Raw genomic sequence first — 20855 nt, forward strand, 5'->3', positions numbered from 1 at the left:
GGGCACCACCATCCCCAGTTAATTATTTTTTGTGTGTGTACCTTTGTAGAGACAGGGTTTCACCATGTTGGCTAGGCTGGCCTCAAACTCCTGACCTCATGATCTGCCCACCTTGGCCTCCCAAAGTGTTGGGATTAAAGGCTTGAGCCACCACGCCTGGCCCTAAATTAAGTTTTCAATCTTAATTTACAACCTCAATTCTATGTGGCTGCTTAAGCAAAGAACAATACTGGCTTTTTCTGGATATAAAGAAGTATAACCTTCCATTTAAATAAGAAAAAAGGAAAAATTCACAACAGAACTTAAATCTTACAATGAAAAGACTACATAAAAAGAAAATGTTCAGGCTGGGCACAGCGACTCATGCCTGTAATCCCAGAACTTCAGGAGGGCAAGACAGGAGGATAGCTTGAGCCCAGGAATTCGAGACCAGCCTGGAGAACAAGGTGAGACCCCATCTCTATAAAAAATAAAAATAAAATAAATTAGCCAAGCATGGTGGCCAGCACCAATAGTCTCAGCTACTCCACGAGCCTGAGGTAGGAGGATTGCAGGAGCCCAGGAGTTTAAGGTTACAGTGAGCTATGATCACACCACTGCAATCCAACTTGGGTGCAAGACCCTGTCTTAAAAAACAAAACAAAACAAAACAAAACAAAATTTCAGTAACTGAGAGGAAGAAGAAAAACAAGCTGCATCCAAAATAAAAGCCTAATATTTCAGTTAAGATCAGTCTAATACAGGAAGAATTTACTTTCTCCTGAGGAAAATGCTGATGTCAAATAAAGATCCCCCACTTAAATTCAGACAAATTACTAATCATTTAGTATAAAGTGGTAACAAAACTGACGTACCTAATTATGGAAAGTGGAGGCCAAAAGATTCTTTTAATATTCAAAGAAAAGGAACATTCTCAATTATGACTAATGTGAAATCTTCTAAGTCCATCTACTCATTCCTTTGACATTGTAAGTTCATCTTTTTATAAAGTATTTTGAAATGATACAAGTTGCAAATGTAGTACTGGACTTTGCTATTCACGCCCTCCTTTACAACTTTCTTTCCCAATTCCATACTGAAAAAGGCTGTTTAGGCCAGGTGTGGTGGCTCATGCCTGTAATCCCAGTTACTTTAGGAGGCCGAGGCAGGCAGATCATGAGGTCAGGAGTTGCAGACCACCCTGGCCAATATGGTGAAACCCTGTCTCTACTAAAAATACAAAAAAATAGCTGGGCGTGGTGACACACACCTGTAGTCCCAGCTATGTGGGAGGCTGAGGCAGGACAATTACCTGAACCCAGGAGGCGGAGGTTGCCGTGAGCTGAGATCGTGCCACTGTACTACAGCCTGGGCGACAGAGCAAGACTTCATCTCAAGGTGGGGGCGGAGAAAAGGCTGTTTAAAAATAAAATGCCCCATCCAACATGTACCCCATCTCCACTGGCATTACCTCTCCCTGTCCTGCAGCTCCCATTATTTTAAGAAAGCTAGCCCAAGTACCTTTGTGAACAGTGATTGTTTTTATTTTGCTATTATAATAATTCAAATCTTAAATATTTCCCTTACAAAAATTCACCCTTTATGCCAGTCAGTCACAGGTTTGCCTGAGTTACTATTGATTCACGATTACTACTTCAGGTCTTAAGACTTTGATCCATCTAGAAAATTACTTGGTCACTGTGATACTGTGATATAAGAAATATATATTTGATCTCTGCCCCTGGTTCCTGGCACAGAGCTCCTAATCCCTTGGAATTTCCTGGGTAAGGCGAGTGTTTTCTGTTCTAAAGAGGCAACTCTTGGTGAACTCCTAGGTCACAAGAAAGACCAAGCCATGATTAGATGCTTTAATCTCCACCTCCCTCATCATCCGAGAAGGGGAGAGGGGCTGAAGACGGAGTTAATAATTGATCATGCCTACATGATAAAGTCTTCATAAAAATCCCTGAGCTACAGAATTTGGAGAAACTCCAGGTTGCTAAACACATGAAGGGGCCTGTAGGGTGGCATGGCAAGAGAGGGCATGGAAGCTCCACAGGCCTTTCCATGTATCTTGCCCTGTGCATCTCTTCCAACTGGCTCTTCATCTGTATCCTTTGCCATCCATAGCCTTTATCATGAACCAGTAATGTAAGGAAGGGCTTCCGAGTTCTGTGAGATGCTCTAGCAAATGACTAAACCAAGGAGGGGAGTTATGAGAACCTCCAATTTATAGCCAGTCAGTCAGAGGTTCAGACTTGCAACTGGCATCTGAAGTGGGGGCAGTCTCATAGGGCTGAGCCGTTAACCTGAGGGATCAGACTCTAACACCAGGGAGACAGTGTGAGAATTGAATTGGATCATAGGACACCCAGCTGGTGATGGAGAACTGGTCAGTGTGGGGGTGGGGGGGGGAAGCATATCTGGGTCAATAAGTATGTTCAGAAAACAGTTTATCTTTTTTTTCTACTATACTCAATTCTTAAATTCAAAAAAAAAAATTTTTAAGTACAAAATGAGACCAGGTGCAATGGCTCACGTCTGTAATCCCAGCACTTCGGGAGGCCGAAGCAGGCAGATCACAAGGTCAGAAGTTCGAGACCAGCCTGGTCAATATGGTAAAATCACGACTCTACTAAAAATACAAAAATTAGCCGGGCACAGTGGCAGGCGACTGTAATCCCAGCTACTCAGGAGGCTGAAGCAGGAGAATCACCTGAACTCAGGAGGCAGTGATTGCAGTGAGCCGAGACTGGGCCATTGCACTCCAGCCTGAGTGACAGGGATAGACTCTATTTCAAAAAAAAAAAAGAAAAAAAGAAATGAAGCAGACTCCCTTCTCCTAAACTAAGATTCCAAATGAACAAGCTAGTTAATACTTAACTCTTTTCTTGACAGCTATCTGAAGCAAGAAGTATTACAGAAATACTGCTGATATAATACTGTTATATAAACCAAGCCCACCAGATATTCAATTAAAACTCTAAAACCCTTAGTAAGTTAGTCTAAAAAAAAAAAAAATTATGTTGGCTGGGTGCAGTGGCACATGGCTATAATCCCAGCACACTGGGAGGCTGAGGTGGGTAGATCACTTGAGCCCAGGAGTTCGAGACCAGCCTGGCCAACATGGCAAAACCTCATCTCTACAAAAAATACAAAAACTTAGCCAGGTATGGTGGTATGTGCTTGCGGTCCCAGCTACCCGGGAGGCTAAGGTGGGAGGATCACCTGAGCCTGGGAGGTTGAGGCTGTAGTAAGCCATGATCGTACCACTGTACTCCACTCTGTATGACAGAGTGAGACCCTGACTCAAAAAAAAAAACCCAAAAGCTCATAGAAATGTACACTAAAAAGAGTGAACTTTACTATACGCAAAAAAAAAAAAAAAAAAAAAAAAGCTAAACATTCCAAAGGCACCATCTTACTGAATACAGTCATTTCTCCTTTAAGCAAGAATAACATGGCTTGATTTTCAATTCATGGTATCTGTTAATCAGAAAACAGGTTACATTAAGACAATTAGGCTCTAGGCCCCTCAGCTACTAGTATCTAGCACATCTAGGAATAATGACAAGAGCTCTGACATCTGCCAATTTGTTTCCAACACAGGTAAAGGAGAAAATAGTACGTGTGTGTTAATAGAGTGGGAAAAGTAAAGCTGTTATTATGCAAAGAGAGAGAATCAATGGTCTATTTACTCAGATATGTATAGATTTTTATAGGTATACACTTTTAATTATAGAACCCTCTTATTAAATTCTTGTACAAAAAAATAACTTGCTATGAATAAAGTTCTGTAGCCCCTAGCCCATTCTTTCCTATTAAAATAACTGCTTTTATTATTTGGTTTTTAAATATAATTTACTTTTGATAACTGAGAGTTTCTTAGGAACACAGCTACCATATTATAGCAGAATAGAACAATGACTTCTCAAAATTGACCTATATATACTCTGCACTCATACCAACCTGTAGAACCAGATGTTGCTTCAGGAGATGATATACTCTGCGTTGGCTTTTCATTTCTCTGGTTTGGTGTAGAAATTATAAGCCTGTCTTGCCCCCTGACACTTATTTCTGTTTTGTTACCAATTCCCTTTAAAATAAGGCAAAAGAAAAAACAACAAAACAGGTGATTACCAGGCAAGTGGCATTGGCTTATAAAGATGGCTTCAAATCATAATTTGCTTAAATTTTATCTGATCTTTGGTTGCAATTATTATCTTAGCTTTTATCAGAACAAATTTGATTAAGTGACCAAGGTATGTTTTTTTAATTAAAAAATTTCTTTTTTTTTTTTTTTTTTTTTTTTTTTTTTGGAGATGGAGTCTCCCTCTGTCGCCCAGGCTGGTCTGCAGTGGTGCAATCTTGGCTCACTGCAACCTCTGCCTTCTGGGTTCAAGCAATTCTCCTGCCTCAGCCTCCCTGAGTAGCTGAAACTACAGGTGCATGCCACCATGCCCAGCTGAGTCCAATATATATTTTAAAAAGTACGAAAAGATTACGCAAGGAAGAGTATTTGTCTAAGTCCAGGTGATAAATGTCACCAAAAAAACACACCTGTATCACTCAATTTTCTATCAAAACAAAATATGTTCTGGTCTTTATACATATCACAGTAAGAGAACTCCAAGTAATTTTCATTTAGTAAAGTGCTCTATTACACAGAAAACAATGCCAACATGTCTTAACAGGCAGGAATATTCCTAGATACAGAAATATGTCACTCATGGTGACCAAAATGTAACCCAATAAGTAATCTGGGGCAGAAAGAAGGCAGGTATAAATAACTTAGGTCTCATTTTAGGTATTCTGAGTGCAATGCAATAGAAGTAAAGAAGTGATCTATAAATAAACATATATGGCCAGGCACCATAGCTCCTGCCTGTAATCTCAACACTTTGGGAGGCTGAGGCAGGAGAAGAGCTTGAGGGCAGGAGTTTGATACCAGCCTGGGCACCATAGTAAGACCCTATCGCTACAAACAATTTTTAAAAGGCCAGGCACACGGTGGCTCATGCCTGTAATATCAGTGCTGTGGGAGGCCAAGGCAGAAGATCACTTGGGGCTGCATTGAGCTATGATCGACCACTGTACTCCAGCTTGGGCCACAGAGTAAGACCTCATCTCTTAAAAATAAATACACGTACATACACACACACACACACACACACACACACACACACACACGTATTTTTAAAGCCTTCATTTTGAAAGATCAGTTTTATCTTGAATTCCTTTAAATAGCATTCTTCGAGGTGGTGGTGACAAAGTTTGACTTGTACATCCAGAAGCAGTAAAGCTAGCTCCAAGAATAAAACCAATTTGTACTCAAAAAAGATGCATACTCATTTGCTATTCGAAAGATGAAAAATATTCATTTGCTATCAAGATAACCAAGGCTGCAACTCATGTTTTTCTAGGTAACTTGGCCTTAACTGAAATCAGCTGAACTTATAGGCAGACCCAGTTAAAAGAGCATCCTTAACGTTTCTCTAGGAAGATGTATTACTAATGAAGCATACCTGTGTTTAACTAATTATACTGTATATGACTATATTAGGGAAAAAAATAAGCATAGACTTCTTTCATACACATGAATGAAATGGAACTAAACCAAAATCCCAAACTCGACACTGTGGTGTGGGATGGGATGGTAGTGAAGAGGTACACGGAATAAATACTACCAATATTATGGAAGAGTTTTAAAGCCTTCAAGCTGAAGTACAGTGCCCTAAATGGAGGCCCAGCACAAACTGATGAAGGCACATAGTTTGTAGAGGCTGTTTTTAGCCCATTACCCAAGTTATTGCCACAGCTAATTGTTACAGAACAAAAAAAGTTCTGGGATTTCTGTGAAATGCAGTTAGATATCCCAAGCCAATAAGAATCAAACAAAATTGCTGGTGGAACCAAACAGCTCAGCAGGTACAATTATTACGGTGGCTTTTATAACAATGGTCACATAATTAACAAAAACGATTTTAATAAAAAGCACACTTTGCAACTAAGAAAAGCTAACTACACAAACTAGAAACAGGCGAAGTGCCCAGTTTTTTTCCATGATTTTAGGGAGCTAAGCTCAATTTTGGCTGCACAGCTAAAGACTAATCTACTACAGATGGGAATATCACAAAAGGAGGAGGAAGAAAAGAAGAAAAACATAGCCTTTTTGCCTGTCTTTTTTGCCCACAGAGTACAATGACTGTATGTTTCAAATTCAGTGGGTAGAAAGGGTATTTAAATGTTGCCAAGGTTGTTTTTTAAATGCCAACATTGGCCACTTTTAAAATACCATCCCCCAAAAAACGCCACGAAAAAAGGAGGTACCTTTGTTGAATAAACAAATTGATCGATAAATTTCCCATCCCCTGTAGCATTCTGAAGAGCAAACACTTGTTCAATTTTCACAACTGGAGACATGTTACACTTCTGCAAATCCAGGCTCCCTTTGTGCATCGTAATGGAAGCTGGTAAGGATTTCCTTGCTGCCGCAGTTTTCCAGGCTATTTTAACAGGAGGTGGCTCTTCCTCTTCCACACTTGTGTGCCGCCTCTGGCTATGTCTCCGAATTTCAGTACTTGAGAGTGAGGAGGCCACCTCCCCTGCATTGGTCTGTTCTGGTTGAGTATTCAGCACAGATCTTGGTCGTCGAGTTTTTTTAACTTCAGTTTTGGAGGCAACATTCTTTTTTGTTTGGGATAAAGCCTCTTCAGGCTGTTTATCAATATAGATAAAAGTATACTGTTCTATTCTTTCTTCTCGAGTCATTTTCAATGCTTTCTCTGCATGGGCAATGCCAATATCCCACTGAGCACGTTCTCTCTGAGGTCGGGGTTTCCGAATCTTTAAAAAAAGATAGAGATTATCAGACATGCTTTATTCTAATAAATACATTAAAATCGGTATGTATTTCCCATGTGATCCTGTTATCTTTTCAGGTCTACATAAATATCTCCAGGTTCTTTGGTCAAACAAGTGGCATGTTCTATCTCCATAATTCTGATGAATAGATATTAGGTAACATGAGGATCTACTCTCCTTTATATCATTCCTTTGCTGATCACTCTGCTGGACAAAGCCCCCAAAGAGGGAGACATCCTTCTCCTCACATATACATAAAAAGCTAGTGATAAGGAAGGAAAAGAGAATAATGATTACAGAAATGATTATTTTCCGTGGCTAATAAAAATACTAACAATAAAAATGATAGCCTGAAACTCCCATTTCTCCCCCATATCTAGGGTAGAGGGCAAGTCAGGGGTGCTACAGAGATCACAACAAAGCTACTAGCAGAGTCTGAATCACAATGCAAGCAGGGACAGAATGAAGTGAAAAGACAGAGCTCCAAGGAACAAATGAAAGTTGACAAGACAAATGAAAGAGGCATGGATCAGAAAAAGAGGTAGACCTCAATTATAGTTTCCGTAGGTCTCTAGGTCCAGGGTTGATCAGAAGACTTTGGATTGGCAAGAGAGGTAAAAATACTTTGAATAAAGATGTGTGAGATGGCCAAAGCAATTAGGAATTATCCAGGTGGCTAGACTGATGAAATTAGTTAAAACTATGAGATAGTATATATCAAATACTGATATATAAATCTGTAAAATATAAGTCTCATAAAATTAATCAAAATTCTGTGATAAAAATTTAGTTTTTCAAGTGTAAAAAATGACAAATTTCTAAATCAGAGACCTACACTAAAATTAGTTGAGTTTAAAATCTTAACCAGATTACCAAGAGTTCATGTCAAAATTCTAAAATATCCACCACCACATCAAATATATTTCCTGATCCCATCACTTGTGTGATCTCGGTTAAACCAGTTACATAAGCTGTGCCTCAATTTCTTCATCTGTAAAAAGGGGAATAATAGTATCTACCTCCTATAGGTTGTTATGAATAATAAATGAGTCTATATATATATATACACACATATATATATAATGCTTAAAACAGTAGCTGTTTCATGGTAGGTACTCACTAAATATTTTTAAAACTTCACTTTCATAAAACAATTTTGTTAAATAAGAATGAAAAGAAATTATGGAAAGATGCTGAAACAGAAAAAAGAGTAAAATTCCCTGGCAAAATCCACATTTCACTAGCATCTACTACACTTATGCACATTAATGAAACTCACAATAGAAGCCAATATTACATTAAGCAAGTAGCTAAAGTTTTTAGTAATACTACATGTTGTTTATATGACATATAAAACTCACTGGTGTACTTAAAAACTTACTAGACATTTACCATTATGATTAAAACTGAGCTGAAAGGGGTTTTAAAAAACAATTCTAGTAATTGACTGAATTCAAGTATGAAAAATTCTTGTATGTTACTAAGTTCTTTAAAAACCGTACTAGGTAAATAATATTAATATATTAGTTACCTTTTGTTTCTCAGAGTGATTGCTGGCTTGTTTGGTTGCCTCCGCCAGTAATTCTTCATACTGTTTATGACCTTTATACTCCCGTACCCGTTTTTCATGAACCCACGCCCTCTCTGGCTGGTTGCTAAAAAACTGGACGTGATATTCTCGTGCACCTGTAAGTAAAAATTCTTATTAACCATTTCAGAACGTGAGCATCCATATCTATTTTGCCAAAGATGGGAATCTAACCCAAGTTCTTTAATATTACTCCCATTAAAACTTGTATGTTCGGACTGTCCAAAGACATGTTACAATACCCACCAGTTATAGAACTAATAGCTGCTGTAAAAGTCACCACAAATAATTAAGTGACTGCACCACTGGACTCCAGACTTAGTGACAGAGCAAGACTCTGCCTCAAAAGAATAAATAAATAAATAAATGAGAGATTTACAAAAATGTAAAACAACTTTCTTCTCATTAATTTTTTAACAAAATAGTCATTTTTCATAAAAATATAATTCATGATAGCATGTTAGTGGTTCTTGTTTTTAGAGACATGGTTTCTTTCACTCTGTGGCCCAGGCTGGACTGCAGTGGCATGATCCTAGCTCACTGCAGCCTCAAACTCCTAGGCTTAGGCAATTCTGTGCCTTAGTCTCTTGAGCAGGCAAGACTACAGGCACATGTCACCATGCTCAGTTTACTAATAATTTTTTTTTTTTTTTTTTTGGAAGAGATGGGAGTCTTACTATGTTGCTCAGGCTGGTCTCAAACTCTTGGCTTCAAGTGATCTTCCTGCCTCAGCCTCCCAAAGCACTGAGATTACAGGCATGAGCCACTGGCCCCAGCCTATGATAGGTTCTTATTTTTAAATAAATTAACAAATATTTTGAAATTTTCTCAGCTTTAATGTTTTTTTAACTGAGACAGGGTCTTGCTATGTTGCCCAGGCTGGTCTTGACCTCCTGGGATCAAGCAGTCCTCTTGTCTCAGCCTCCCAAAGTGTTAGAATTACAGGTGTGAGCCACTGCACCTGGCATCTCAGTTTTAATTTCTAAATTTAAATAACATTAGCTATAACCCACATAAACAAAAGCCTTTCTGAGTCCTCAAATTTTGGGAGTAAAAGGGGTCCTGGGACCAAAACATCTGAGAACTGCTGATTAAGGGCAATGCTACTACTCTGAAAGTTGTTTGACCAACAAGCCAGTCTGTGACTAAGTAGAGAAGTTGAGTTGGCATTGAAAAGCTCTGACAACAATTTGACATTGTTATGATATCTAGACACATGATCAAGGTATTTTTTCAGTGGAAGGGCATTCATTTTTTAAAAATAATTAGTTTGGTTGCATTTTATAGAGGTATTAGTTTACAGTAGACTAAAAAATTGAAAAAAATAAAAACTGATCTTTTACCAAAAATAATCTGAAAAATGCTGTTCTAGAGAAAACATATTAGATCAATGGAGAAATGCAGAAACTGATCTTTTCAGAGAACCCAAGGTAATTAGGTAGAAGAGAAAGGCAAAAGTGAACTCAGATTTCCATATCATCTCATCTGAGAATAAAGACCCAAGCACAAATCTAATTATAAATTAATCAAAGAAGATTTTTCTGAAATCCAAAGATTTTTTTTTTGGGGGGGGCGTGAACTTAATAGGGGAACTTCATGGACAGGGTAGTGGGTACAGGTATTGGGATTAAAAAAACATAGTATATAATGTTTCCAAACATCAATGTTATTTCTTCAGCTACAAACAGATAATCCCAAAGGACTTAACATAAAAACTGAAATTTATAGATTACACAATTTCATTTTAATCTGTATTTTCAATTTCTTCCTCCATTAAATCATTTACTAGAGAAGAAACAAGACAAACATTTTGCCTATTTGTTAGCACTTTGTTTCCTGATACATGGAAAACTATAAAATAAGACTGAAATAAGAAGCTAAAGACCTGAAAAGAAACAAGCACATCTGTCTCTGGCTGAAACGCCACATTTTTAATGAGACCTAAATAATAAAATACAACTTAAAATAGAACTGTGATCCAAACATCTTTCAACATGCTCTTATGAAGAATTATCACATGTTTATGTGTGAAAAACTATTAAGTACATTTTCCAATGCTAAGAATCTAATAAAAATACTGACTACTAACAATATGGAAACTAGTGATTACTATACATGATGAAGACAAATTTCACAAAGTTGCTTAGATAGAAAGCAACACAGGAGATTCACTCATTTCTCTAGATATCTCCCATGTATACATGCGGTATTATGTGCTATTAAAAAAATAATAAGTAGCATAAAATGCTTAATAGGCATCATGGGTGGAACATAATTAATAAAATTTTTAGGCTGTGTTTTTGATTTTCAGAAAAACTGAAAAAAGAAAAACTGTCAGAAAAAAAAACTACTGCAGTTAAAACTATACTGTATAGCCATAAATGGAATATGATTTGGCAATAAAAAGGAATAAAGCACTGATACCATGCTAAAACACGGATGAACCTCAAAAACATTATGGTAAGTGAATGAAGCCAAAAAAATAGGTAAGTCTACAGAGACAGAAAGTAGTTACCAGCTGCTTAGTGGGTGGAAATAGGGGTGACTGCTAATAGATACAGGATTTTTTGGGGGTTGATGAACACTTTCTAAAATACATTGTGGTAATGGTTGCACAACTCTGTGAATGTATAGATTTTTTAAATCAATGAAGTGCACATTCCGGGCGCGGCGGCTCATGCTTATAATCCCAGCACTTTGGGAGGCCGAGGCAGGTGGATCACAGGGTCAAGAGATCGAGTTTGACATTGTTATGATGTGTAGACACATGATCAAAGATCTTGCACTTGGTATTTTTCATCCTGGCCAACATGGTGAAACCTCGTCTCTACTAAAAAAAACAGAAAAATTAGCCAGGCATGGTGGCGGGCACCTGTAATCCCAGCTACTTGGGAGACTGAGGCAGGAGAATCACTTGAACCCAGGAGGCAGAGCTTGCAGTGAGCTGAGATTGCGCCACCGCATTTTCCAGCCTGGTGACAGGACAAGCCTCTGTCTCAAAAAAGAAAAAAAGGGTAAACTGGCCAAGCACGGTGGCTCAGGCCTGTAATCCCAGCACTTTGAGAGGCTGAGGTGGGCGGATCATGAGGTTAGGAGTTTGACCAGCTTGGCCAACATATTGAAATCCAGTCTCTACTAAAACACACACGCGCGCGCACACACACACACACATACACAGAGCCAGGCATGGTGGTAGGTGCTGTAATCCCAGCTACTTGGGAGGCTGAGGCAGGTCACTCGCTTGAACCCGGGAGGCAGAGGTTGTAGTGAGCCAAGATCGTGCAAATGCACTATAGCCTGGGTAACAGTGTGAGATTCCATTTCAAAAAAAAGGAACAGTGAATTTTATGAAATGAGAATTATATTTCATTAAAGTTTTTAAAACCGCTATAGAAAATAGAACAATTTAAATTTTTATCAAAATACACATTTTTTAACCTAAAATTTCAGACTTCTGGCAGTAATATAAAAATTGGTTTCTTGTCGGGTTTGTTGGGCATCTATGGTGCTCATGAGTTAATTTTGTTGTATTAGAGAAATAATACACAGGATTAGGGAACTAATTAGATAAATAATTATAAGAGCGTGGTCACGGAAAGTGAGTAATTATATAATAGGGGATGTAGCATCTTAAAGGCCTAATTGAACTGGATGAACCATTAAGATATATAGCATTTACCCTTTAAATTAACTTTGGCAAAGTTATATAATAATTTTCCTAATATCTTATTGAGGGAGAGTCATAGAGGTTAGGGGACTGGCTTGAAACCAGTTTCTGGAGGTTTGATTCCTTCCTTTCTCACTTAGGTTTTCATGTAGGTTGGCTCTTCGAATGGTGGAAAGCCGTAAAGTCACTCTAAATTAGTAGATGATTACTCAATTGTTAGTAATTTTTGTTTTAAAGCAAAGACTTCTCAGATCATAAAAATTATTAGTATAACTGCTGTGAGATAAATGAGCCTATGGATGAGATGACATTTCATGTGATGTGTGCATCAGGATAATTCGAGTAATGTCAAGGCATACTGGATAGGCCAATGAAGTGCCGTGAAAAAAAGGTTAAATTAACACCTATGAATATAATGGTGAAGTGGATTTTATCGTAGGTCTGATTGTGTAGCCTGAAAATAGAGGAAATCAGTGGACAAAGCCTCCCATAATAGCAAATAACGCTCTTATTGATAGGATGTAGTAGAAATGGGCTACAATATGTCGTATAAGACAATATCTAATGATGAGTTAGCTAGTATGATGCCAGTTAAACCCCCTACTGTGAAAAGGAAAATGAAATCTAGGGCTCAGAATATTGCAGGAGATCATTTGATGTTACCACTGTGCAATGTAGCTAATCAGCTGAAGATCTTGACGCCAGTAGGGATAGCAATAATTATGGCAGCAGAGGTCAAGTATGCTTGTGTGTCTAGGTCTATTCCTACTGTATGGTGAACCCATACAATAAACCATTAAGAAGCCAACTGATATCATGGCTGACACTATGCCCATGTACACAAATGGTTCCTTTTTTCTGGAATAATATGTTACCATGTGAGAGATTATCCCGAAGTCTGGTAGGATAAGGATACAGACTTTGGGGGGACCAAAGAATCAAAATAAATGTTGGTATAAGATAGGGTCACCCCCACCAGAAGGGTCAAAAAAAAGTTGTGTTGAGGTTATGGTCAGTCAATAGTATAGCAATGCCCATGGCTAGGACTGGGAGGGAAAGAAGTAGAAGGACTGCTGTAATGAGGACTGATCAGACAAAAAGGGGTGTCTGATACTGGGATATGGCTGGGGGTTTTATGTTAATAATTGTGGTAATAAAATTAATGGCCCCTAAAATAGAAGAAGCACCTGCTAAGGGGGGCGAGAAGATGGTCAGATCCACAGAGGCTCCTGCCCGTGCTGGGTTTCCTGCTAACCGGGCATAAACTGTTCAGCCGGTTCCCACGCCAACTTCTACTATTGAGGAGGCAAGCAGGAGTAGAAAAGATGGGGAAAGAAGTTAGGAGCTCGTATTATTTATCTGGGGGAACGCAATATCGGGTGCACTGATACGGTGCACTAAAATAGGAGGCTGCCTAGAGGGTACCAGGCTAAATAAATTTTTTTTTTTTTGAGACCGAGTCTCACTCTGTCACCAGACTGGAGTGCAGTGGAGCAATCTTGGCTCACTGCAACCTCTATCTCCTGGGTTCAAGTGATTCTCCTGTCTCAGTCTCCTCAGTAGCTGGGATTACAGGTGTGCACCACGACATCTGGCTAATTTTTATATTTTTAGTAGAGAGAGGGTTTCACCACATTGGCCAGGCTGGTCTTAAACTCCAAACCTCAGCTGATCCGTCCACCTCGGCCTCTCAAAGTGCAGGGATTACAGGCATGAGGCACGGAGACCAGCCAAGATTAGGTTAATTACTAAAATTAAATGTAAATACTTCCTTTGAAATACAGATGAGACATAAATTGTGCTTTCATTTGTATCTTGAAAAAAGCTGAAATCAGCAGGTTTTCATAAAGTAATTGAATATGAAACTCTTTATATAAGCTCAACAGTATGCCTTCCTCAGGGGAGAGAACTGAAGAGCCACAGTTCTGACATGATGTAATTTCTTAGAGAGCTCTGGAGGCCCAGATATGAACATCAATTGTTTTATTTAAGAAAGCATGGCCTTCTTGGAAAATCCTTGTCTTTTCTTTTCCCACTCATATAACCATAGATTATGAGAGGGGCAGGGTACTTCAGAGATGACTAGCCCAATACCCTTCTTATATAAATGAAGGAACTATAATAAGACCGCCTCCCCCAACCTCTGTAAATGATGACTGGGTGAATTTAACTGCTTTCCCTGCAATACAAGACAGCGTTTAAGAGGACAGGTTATGAAATTAAGATTTCTTTGAGATTCTATTTACTTATTTGAAACAAGGGATAATAATAGTACCTATTTCATTGTGTTGCTGCTACAAGGATTGTATAAGAAAATATATAAGATAACTGTTGAATACGAGACCTTGCACTAAAGCAGACAGCCAATAATGTTGGTTTTTCACTTCTGCCTCTCTGATATATCCACTCTCTTAGCCTTTAATCAGCAGGTCACATTGACAAGATGAAACATGGTCGAGCCAGATGGCCTTCTACACTGGGAGAGATTCTTGGTCATGGAGCACAAGAATTACAGATATGGTTGATCCAGTCACATATCTGCCTTGCCAGACATAAACAGACTCTTTCCCTTCACAAGAGTGAACAAGGACCAAGACAGACGGTTTAAAGTAAAAGAAACAGGTACAAACTTGTCACAAACAATGAGGAACTCTAAACATGACAAGAGTCAATTCACAAAGTCAACATCCAGAAATAAGTTCTAAGCGCAAACCTTTCTTTGGCTACTAAGCAAGTTCATTGCAAATGCTAGAATCACAGCAATCTAATCCACATCACTCTTTGGTCGAATCCCAGAAAAGGAGTAGAAAGAAGTTAGAATATGTCTTTCTTAATTTTTATTAGCATTCTTAAGGTAGGATTCTATATTATATAGCTAGCTTCAGGCTACAATTCTATATCATATCAAATTTATAGGGATGCCCCAGTAAACTTACAGATTTAAGAACGGAGTGTAGAGGAAAAAAACCATCCTACAAAATTTGTCTGGGTGAAAAATTACTATCCATAGCAGTCAATGATAAAAAAAAAAATGTTCAAGGAAGGCTTGGCCCAAATGCTTATTAAGCTCATACAAAATATCTGATAACTTATCCATACGCTTTCTTTAGGAAATGTGAGGTCATATTTTCAGTCAGATTCAGGTCTTTAAAAAAAAGCAAGTGTAAAAAAATTATAAGCAAATGTAGGATGTCATAAGGGAAACAAGGACTGTATCAGCGATAGAGGCACTCTGCCAGTTAAGATGACAATCAGTATTTCACTGGTTTTAAAAACTGATACAGAGGCCAGGTGCAGTGGTTCATGCCTGTAATCTTACCACTTTGGGTGGCCAAGGCAGGTGGATCACCTGAGGTCAAGAGATCAAGACCAGCCTGGCCAACATAGTGAAACCTGGTCTCTACTAAAAATACAAAAATTAGTTGGGACTGGTGGCACGCGCCTGTAATCCCAGCTACTCCGGAGGCTGAGGCAGGAGAACTGCTTGAACCCAGGAGGCAGAGAAAAAACTTGGTCTCAAAACAAAGCAAAGCAAAACAAAACAAAACCCACAAAACTGATACAGATATGCACATTTTTCTATCAGATTATATGTTACATGTGTATTCTTATATTCACATACAACATTTAAAAGTCACTTTTATTTCCAATCTTTTACTTAACATCTGTTTATACCTTTTCTTACCTCTTGTGTTAATTTTGGTATGAACCTCAAGCTGGGGATCACTTGAAACCATACAAGGCCACCAAGGATAGGTTCCCACCTTGGACCACACAAGATCACCAACCTGAAACTTAACACCAGTGGACACTTCTGTTGTTGGAACAGAAGATAGTATTGGCTGAACCTACAGGAAAGGATCAAAAACTTCATCAGAAATTCAAAAAAAGAAACTATGTATAAAGTACATTAAAAATACTAACAACGTAAATTTATCTTCAATTATACTTTTCTGATACAGGAAAGGGTCAAAAACTTCATCATAAAATCAAAAAAAGAAACTATGTATACAATATATTAAAAATGCTAACAATGTAAATTTATCTTCAATTATACTTTTCTCTGATACCTCCTATCTAAAGCTAGCAAAACGGGAGGAGGAAAAATATTAATAAGCCCTACCCCAAATACTGAAAATAGGATTGATGGTTTCTGTTGGCAAAAAAAAAAAATTTTTTTTTTTTTTTTTGAGACAGCCTTGCTCTGTTGCCAGCCACCAGGCTGGAGTGCAGTGGTGCGATCTTGGCTCACTGCAACCTCCGCCTCCTGGGTTCAAGCAATTCTCCTGCCTCAGCCTCCTGAGTAGCTAGAACTACAGGCACGCGTCACCACGCCCAGCTATTTTTTGTATTTTAGTAGAGATGGGGTTTCACCATGTTAGCCAGGATGGTCTCAATCTCTTGACCTTGTGATCCGCCCACCTCAGCCTCCCAAAGTGCTGGGATTACAGGCGTAAGCCACTGGGTCTGGCCTCTGTTGCCAAATTGTTAACAAGGCATGTTAAGAATACACATGATCAATTTAAAAAAAAAAACAAAAATCAGATCATAGTTTTGAAAAGGAAAATAATTCACTGAAAATATCCACCTCTCAAACTAGCTCCAAGATTTATTTCAATATAATTTCTGAAATTAAGAAGCACATTACCATAATAAAGTGTGTTGCAATTCAATCACTATGTTTCACCTTCTTCTACCATATTTGATTAGACAGTATTCAGTAAAACAACTTACCGGGGCTTCCTCTTTTAGTACTGGATCTTCCCTTGGTTTTTCTGCTACACTGTCAACCCTCTCATTTGGTCTCTAGGTGAAAAGGTATAGGTAAGTTGAATAAAATGGCATTACACATACAAAAAACAAAAAACAAGAACAGTGACATACAGAAAAAGAATCAAAGAAAACTAAAGAGAATAAAGGGCATTTATTAAATGAACAATGTAAGGAGTAAGAATACAACTTAATCAGACATAATGCTGTCTCAACATCCATTTTCCATCCCATGCCATAGCTTTATCTCTTTTTTCTTATTTTGTTACTTTTAAAACTTAATTTCTAAATAAACTGGTAATTTTCCTTTAATGCTCAGATTCTAGAAAAAATAGGCACTCTAAGAGTTCTAGTAAGATGTAACTTAAAACTTCTGGAAAGCAATTTGGCTGTATATATGCAAAGCATTAAATTCTCAGACTCTGACCTTGCAAATCCACCTCTAAGAACGTGTACTTGAAAAGCACCGAGAGAGGTAAAAAATATGGATAAGTATTAAGATATGCATACCAGTGCTACTTACAAGAGCTAAGTATTAGAAATAATCTGGATGTCCAAACATCTAGAATATAGTATAGCTAAGTAGAACATATTTTAAAATAACACTAAATACAATGTTATTTTAAAACTGTACATCACAAAGCAGTTTGAATAGTATGATTCAAGTCTTAATAATTATTTTTATGTGACAGAAAAAAGACTAAAAGGATATGAAAAGTTACCACCAGGTAATAAGTGATTTCTTTTTTGGTGTGTGTGGGGGGGGGGAGGGGCACTTTCCTTTTTTTTTTTTCTTTTGAGACAGGGTCTTGCTTTGTTGCCCAGCTGGAGTGCAGTGGCGTGATCATGGCTCATTGTAGCCTCAATGTCACAACCTCCTGGGCTCAAGAAGTCTTCCTACCTCCGCCTCTTGAGTAGCTGGGACTACAGACACGTGCCACCACACTCAGCAAATTTGTTGTTGTTGTTGTTGTTGAAATGGGGTCTTCCTGTTACTCAGGCTGGTTTCAAACTACCAGGCTCAAGCGATTCTCCTACCTTGGCCTCCCAAAGTGCTGGGATTACAGGTATGAGCCACCGTGTCCAGCCGGTGCTTTTCTGTATTTGTCAAATTGTCTATAATAAACATTATGTTACTTTTCTAACCATAAAACCCACAAGTATGTTTTTTAAAAACTAGTTTCTAAAACTCTTTGGTGAGGCAATTTGGAAGTAGCTATCAAAATTCAAAATATGTACACTGTTTAGCAATTACATTTTAGAAATTTATTCTGAAGAAATATGCAAAATACAAAAATCTAAGCAGAGGAATGGTAACTACAGTATTATTTCGTGTCAGTAATCTGCATGTCTACCAATATCTTCCAACTTGTTATTTAAAAACATGTAATCTATACATGCCTTGAAAATGTCTGGCACAATGTAAACAAAATTGATACCAGTAATTATCTTTTGGGAATGACATTAGGGAAATGGTGAATAAAGATCTTCTATACAGTACCTTTGTATTGTCTTTTCTGTAAAAACAAAGATCCAAATTACTTCTACAATTTAAAAGATTTTTTTAGGCCAGGTGCAGTGGCTCACGCCTGTAATCCAAGCACTTTGGAGGCCAAGGCGGGCGGATCACCTGAGGTCAGGAGTTCAAGTCCAGTCTGATCAACATGGTGAAACCCCGTCTTTATAAAAAATAAAAATAAAAAAATTAAAAAAAAAAAGATTTTATAAATGTCTTACTTGTTAGAAAACAGAATTTAATTTAGATGGCTTAAAAAGAGGGTATATCCATTACAGTAGTTCTTAACTTCTCTAAAAGAATAAGATTAATTCTAAAAGCTACTTAAAATTCTCATTCTATTGTTTCAAAACATTTAAAGATACTGTTGTGAAAACAAAGTTTTATTAAATAAAAAAAAAAGTATAAAAAGGTTTGGTTTTTTTGAGACAGAGTCTTGATCTGTTGCCTAGGCTGGATGCAGTGGTGCAATCTCAGTTCATTGCAACATCTGCCTCCTGGGTCCAAGTGATTCTCCTCCCTCAGCCTCCTGAGGAGCTGGGATTACAGGCCTGTGCCACCAAACCCAGCTAGTTTTTGTATTTTTAGTAGAGACAGGGTTTCTCCATGTTGGCCAGGCTGGTCTCAAACTCTTAACCTCAGGTGATCCACCCGCCTCAGCCTCCCAAAATGCTGGGATTATAGCCATGAGCCAATGCATCTGGCCTAAAAAAGTTTTTAAGTTTTAGGAAAATGATATATTCCATAAGCCAGACTAACGTCTCCAAACTCAAGTATCAGTCATTCATTTCACAGTGCCTAGGATGTTCCAAGACCAGTTCTAGAAGCTATATAGGCTATATATAACAGTGAAACAAACAGATGTGATTCCTGACCCCAAGGAGTTTATAGTTGGACAGGAGAGACTGACATTAAAAAACAGAAACACAAACGTCCAGTTATAAAGTAGGTGCTATGGCTGGGCATGGTGTGGCTCACACCTGTCAGCACTTTGGGAGGCCAAGGTGGAAGGATCTCTTGAGGACATGACTATTCAAGACCAGCCTGGGCAACACAGTGAGACCCAGTATCTAAAAACAACAAATGTCTGTAGTCCCAGCTACTCTAGGGGGCTGAGACAGGAGAATCGCTTATGCCCCAGAGTTCAGGGCTTCAGTGGGCTATGACTGCCACTGTACTCCAGCCTGGGTAACAGTGAAACTCTTAACAACAAACAAATAAAAAAAGTAAGCACTAGGAAGAGAAAGATTTATAATAGTGTATGAATATACATGTTATTTTCAGATACGAAGGTCAGGAAAAGCCACTCTATGAAAATAAATTACAATCTAAGAATCAAAGGAAGAAGAATTAGCTTAGTAAAGAACATTCCAGGAGGAAGGAGTAGCATGTGTGAGATAACTGAGTGAGGTTAAAAATGGTATCAGATGGGCACAGTGGCTCACACCCATAATCCCAGCACTTTGAGAGGCTGAGGCAGGTAGATCACTTGAGCCCAGGAATTCAAGATCAGCCTGGGCAACATGGCGAGACCTTATCTCTACAAAAAAAGAGCCAGGCATAGTGATGTGTACCTATACAGTCCCAGCCACTCCAGAGGCTAAGGTGGAATGATTGCTTGAGCCCAGGAGTTTGAGGCTGTGTGAGTTATGATCACATCACTGCACTCCAGCCTGGTTGACAGAGACCCTGTCTCCAAAAATAAATAAATAAAATAAAAAACAACTATTTCCTTCCAAACCTTATCATTCAAATGTCTTATCTTTTTAAATTTTTCATTTTCTTCCAGATTGTTAGTGTTTCCTTCAGGCTGGTTTGAAACACCATCAAAATCACTTTCAAAGAATTAAATTTGTTTACACAGCCATTTTAAAAGAAAGAAGTGGCTAGGGAGCGAAGGATGCCCAAAAGGATTTATTCTAAGCTTTCAAGACTATATAGATAAGAGTAGGAAAAAGAAGTCAAGTAAGGATGGTGCAGTGATAGAGAAGGAGTACCCATTATAAAATGTGCTAATGCTTGAGGAAAACAGATACACCTAGTAGGCATTTAAGAGATAGAGACAAGTCTAAGACATTAAAATTAGGAAAAGACAGAGATATCATCTGTGGGTACTAACTCTGTTGCTTTGTCAGAAAGAGAAAGCATCAGAGAAAACGATGACAGTCAGTTACCACTCCTTAATGTTCAGTTCATCTTAATTTTAAATTTATGATTTTGTGCATATATACCACATAGAAACACCTAAAAATTATGTTAAGAGTGGCTAAAATAAGTTTCATTATCCTAAACATTCCTTTAAAAATTTTAGCTTAGTACTTTTATTAAAACCCAAGAGATTCATTAAGATGAGTAATTACAGGCCAGGTACAGTGGCTCAGACCTGTAATTCCAGCACTCTGGGAGGCCAAGATGGGCGGATCACTTGAGGTCAGGAGTTTGAGACCAGCCTGGCCAACATGGCAAAACAC

The 20855-nt window shown here is 38.2% G+C and overlaps 1 protein-coding gene across 15 annotated transcripts in view; it reads right to left on the reverse strand.

Moving 5' to 3' along the window:
• NSD3 (nuclear receptor binding SET domain protein 3) overlaps positions 1-20855 on the reverse strand; it is a 115307-nt gene that overhangs the window by 52560 nt on the left and 41892 nt on the right. For all 15 annotated transcript variants that reach the window (XM_037741286.1, XM_037741279.1, XM_037741270.1 and 12 more), the window contains 5 exons: positions 16833-16904; positions 15784-15946; positions 8375-8529; positions 6310-6825; positions 3949-4075 (listed from right to left, as the gene is read on the reverse strand). In XM_037741286.1, coding sequence (XP_037597214.1) covers positions 3949-4075; positions 6310-6825; positions 8375-8529; positions 15784-15946; positions 16833-16904 — 1033 coding nt within the window. The remainder of the gene's footprint in view (positions 1-3948; positions 4076-6309; positions 6826-8374; positions 8530-15783; positions 15947-16832; positions 16905-20855) is intronic.

This window comes from Cebus imitator, unplaced genomic scaffold, assembly GCF_001604975.1.
Source record: "Cebus imitator isolate Cc_AM_T3 unplaced genomic scaffold, Cebus_imitator-1.0 Scaffold5, whole genome shotgun sequence".
Taxonomy (NCBI): Eukaryota; Metazoa; Chordata; class Mammalia; order Primates; family Cebidae; genus Cebus; species Cebus imitator.